Source organism: Cyprinodon variegatus, unplaced genomic scaffold (assembly GCF_000732505.1).
Source record: "Cyprinodon variegatus isolate N-32 unplaced genomic scaffold, C_variegatus-1.0 Scaffold13, whole genome shotgun sequence".
Taxonomy (NCBI): domain Eukaryota; kingdom Metazoa; phylum Chordata; class Actinopteri; order Cyprinodontiformes; family Cyprinodontidae; genus Cyprinodon; species Cyprinodon variegatus.
In genome coordinates, this window is record NW_015150466.1 from 970,481 (window position 1) to 973,966 (window position 3,486).

At 41.1% G+C, this 3,486-nt stretch overlaps 1 protein-coding gene across 1 annotated transcript in view; it reads left to right on the forward strand.

Annotated features, from left to right (window-relative positions):
- Window positions 1–430: 430 nt before the first annotated feature.
- LOC107089801 (cohesin subunit SA-2-like) overlaps window positions 431–3,486 on the forward strand; it is a 45,203-nt gene continuing 42,147 nt past the window's right edge. The window contains exons 1-2 of the mRNA XM_015382777.1: window positions 431–624; window positions 2,473–2,602. Coding sequence (XP_015238263.1) covers window positions 2,559–2,602 — 44 coding nt within the window. The 5' untranslated portion in view covers window positions 431–624; window positions 2,473–2,558. The remainder of the gene's footprint in view (window positions 625–2,472; window positions 2,603–3,486) is intronic.

Sequence of the window (3,486 nt, forward strand, 5' to 3'; positions counted from 1 at the left end):
TATATATAATTAGGGGGTCCCCGCTCCATCTCACCATCAGTTGGGGGTCCTTGGCCTGGAAAACATTGAAGACCCCTGCCTATCTGATAACACCAAACCAAAATACTGCATGTTTGCACCATGTATATTAATTCTCTGAATTTCCACATTAATTCATTTTTTGCACCATTTTTTTTCTCCCACACTATTTACATTTGATCACTGCTGCACTTTAAGAAATGGAAATATCATGAAAGCTGTATAAAACTACATTTTGTCTTTTATACACGCTCTGTATTTTTTTTTATATGGTTTTGTATATTATGACAAAAGTTTTTTTTTTCTATCAGCCACGTACGATCGAGATGCAGTACCTGTCAGCAACCACTAGGTGTCAGGCCATCGGCTTTGTTTCTAACGGGTTCGATGTGGCCGCTAGGTGGCAGCTCTGCACCAGGATTTCCTCCTCCTAGGTCGTCGAAACAACAAACCGAACTACGGAGCGAGCGGGGTGAGAACGTCCGAAACTGCCTCTGACCGCGACTTTTAAACTCTTTTTTAAACAGATTTCCAGCGGGTTGGAGGGAGAAACTGTCTAGGAATAATAAAAGTTACGATTGTGCCCCAACAACACAGTACAACAAGGTAAGTTAGCCGTAAAATGGCGGAGAGCTATGTGGAACTTAGTTGATTTGTATTTTGCTAGCCAGGCTAGCTGTGGAGGAGCCCAGAGCGCGGATGTCTGCCTGAACCCAGTCGCTGCGCTAGCTCGCGGTACACGGCTAATATGGTCGCTAGCAGGTTAGCTTGGTCGATTTTCGGCACAACTGCTGTAATTAAACGATTTTAAAAATAAAGAGGCGCTTTAATTGTCTTACATGTCCACAAATCCGCTATTTATTTGTAAACAAAGTGTTTGCTGCTTATGCAATACGGTACTGGAACTCCCGAGGCAAGATGGAGGACGCAAGGACGTGATGTTTTTTTTAGGTAAGGCTAGCGCTAGCTGCTAACCTAGCTAAGTAGCGATACTTGTTCTCAGCTTGTTGTTTCCTGTTTGACTGTTTATACTTTATTAATTAGAGGGAAACTTGTCTATGTGTGATATGCACTCACCAGGCATCTAATGCCCATAGAGAAACACCTATTTAGCGTCATTCTGTAATGGCTCTATATTTTAGCTCAGGCTACTACAGTAGAGCTTACGTTGTTTTGTTGTTATGATCTGGTTTTATAGACGTAGCGATGTTCTATATTGCTAATCTGGATAAAATACTTGGTTAATGTTTGTTCATTCGGGTTTAATCGTAAACAAACGGTGAGGTTTTGCCGAGTCGTGCATGCTCAGTTCATCAGGTCTCAACTAGCTGACGTCGAGGAAAAGACGCGGAGACGGTGGGTTAGCTGGCGGCGCTAGCATCAGCGGCGCACCGGCGTCAATTTCTGACAGCAGCCGACGGAGAGCGCAGCGGCGGCGGCGTGGTGGGAGCGAACCGAGCCGGCGGGGTTTTGGAAACCAGCTCCGGATTCGGTTGATTCTGGCTTTGGTTTCACGGCTTCGCTGTTTTCTAAACGAGACTCCGCCGCTTCTCTGTAACTTTATAAATCGCTGCTGTCCGATTTGGCGCCACTTTTCGGTCTACACCCAGAGAACCGTGCGGGCTTGTCAGGTAGGACCCCATCACGAGCGGGGCGAAACGCACGTAATAACATCACCTTAGAAATATTGCTTTAACTATTGATTCATAAAGTCACACAAATGCTCCTAAAGGCAGTTTTCCTCCGTTCACACCTGTGCTTCTTTAAAGCTAATGTTGAGCATTAATATTATACAATCATATTCTTTGTTGGGCAGCTTTGTTGATGTAAAACACCAGGATTGCTTTATTTTATTGCAATAATTTCTTTAAATTCACATCTTTTTTTTACCTACATATTTATAAGTTTACCCCTCTTAATGGGGGGGTTTGTTTTCCCTCCCGGGACTGAGCACATTTCTCATCAGTGCCTCTCAGATCTAAGGAAACGTTTGCATTTATTACTTACAACAATCAAAACATATAAAGTTCTGCTCACTCTATGTGATGTGCATGAATTTCTACTTCAGATCATGCAATGCTTTTTTTTTTCTGTGGCCTGTTGATGTTGATCCTGTCCTTTGATTGGTTTTCATATGTATGGGCGGACTGGACAGTGCCATATTTGGTCATGGAGGATGAAACCCTCAGCTTCCATGTATGACGTTTTCCTCTAACCAGAGCAAAGATGAAAGCTGCAGCCAATAGGAGAACAGCAGGCATGACAGTAGCGTTTGTGTCCGCCCCCTGTTACCATGTGAAACTTTTTTTTTTTCTCCCCCATCTATGAATTGTTTGCTCCCCACAGAGACTTTGATGTTATCTTGTTATGGTTTTCTATGTGTTTGATGGTATTATTTGAGGTATTTATTACGATGACACTGAGTGGTTCTTGAAATCTTTTTCTACTCCCCAGGTCACATGCAACCCCCCCTATCTGTTTTTTTGCGAAGAATCTCAAGTCAGTTGTAAAGTTGACGTTAACCAGAAGATGTTACAGAAATGATAGCAGCACCAGAAATACCACCAGAGTTCGCCTACCCTCAGTAAGTACCCGCTTTTATGTGTTGTTGCTTTTTATTTTCATTTAAAGCCAGTTAGAAAGGCTTTATTACTCTGCTCTGTACAGCTAAACGTTAAAATAGGCTTGGGGGATATGAAGAAAATCTAATATCGCCCTATCTTTGGGCTATATAGCGATACACCATATATATCACACTATGACCTACAAAAAAAAAAAATAGAGAACATAAAATTGCGATGATATCCTTATTCAAAGTTTTGATTTCAAATTTTAAACCTTTTATTTTAAGCAAGAGCAAACAGACGGTAAACAAAGCAAAAACAAACAAAATGTAATAAAACGTGAAAAAAAAGGGCTCTTTAGTGTGTGAGAAGAAAAAAATGCAGAAAAATGTCAAAACCAAAAGTGGAAATACTGCCCAAAGATTAGAGCATTATAACCCTAACAATTTGCACTGATCTTTGCAAGCTGGGAATTTTAAAGTTATAGGGAAGTCATATTTAAATGTCAAATCATTCTGGCTTAAACATGTATATAAATGTACTCTTCACCAGAACATATTGTCCCAAAATTTAGAAAATTTCTATTTAAAAAAAAATCATGTCTTAAAATATGTTTTTCTTTCATTATCTTCAGCAGGCCAGTTAGTTCTACGTCAGCCTGAACACCTAAATTCGGCCAATCATATATCAATCATATTTTTTCAGTCATAGCATCTTGATTTATATGTCACAGCTAATATACGCAATGGTTGAAATCAGAATCCTTTCCTTTCCCATTGAGTTGCGTCCCAGTGTTCACGGGGATGGACGTCTGTGTCTTCGGCAGGCGTAGAGCTAACAGAACTGGCAGCGTTGCGAGGCAAGGGCTCAAACATGTACGGCTGGAAGCCTTCTACACCAAACC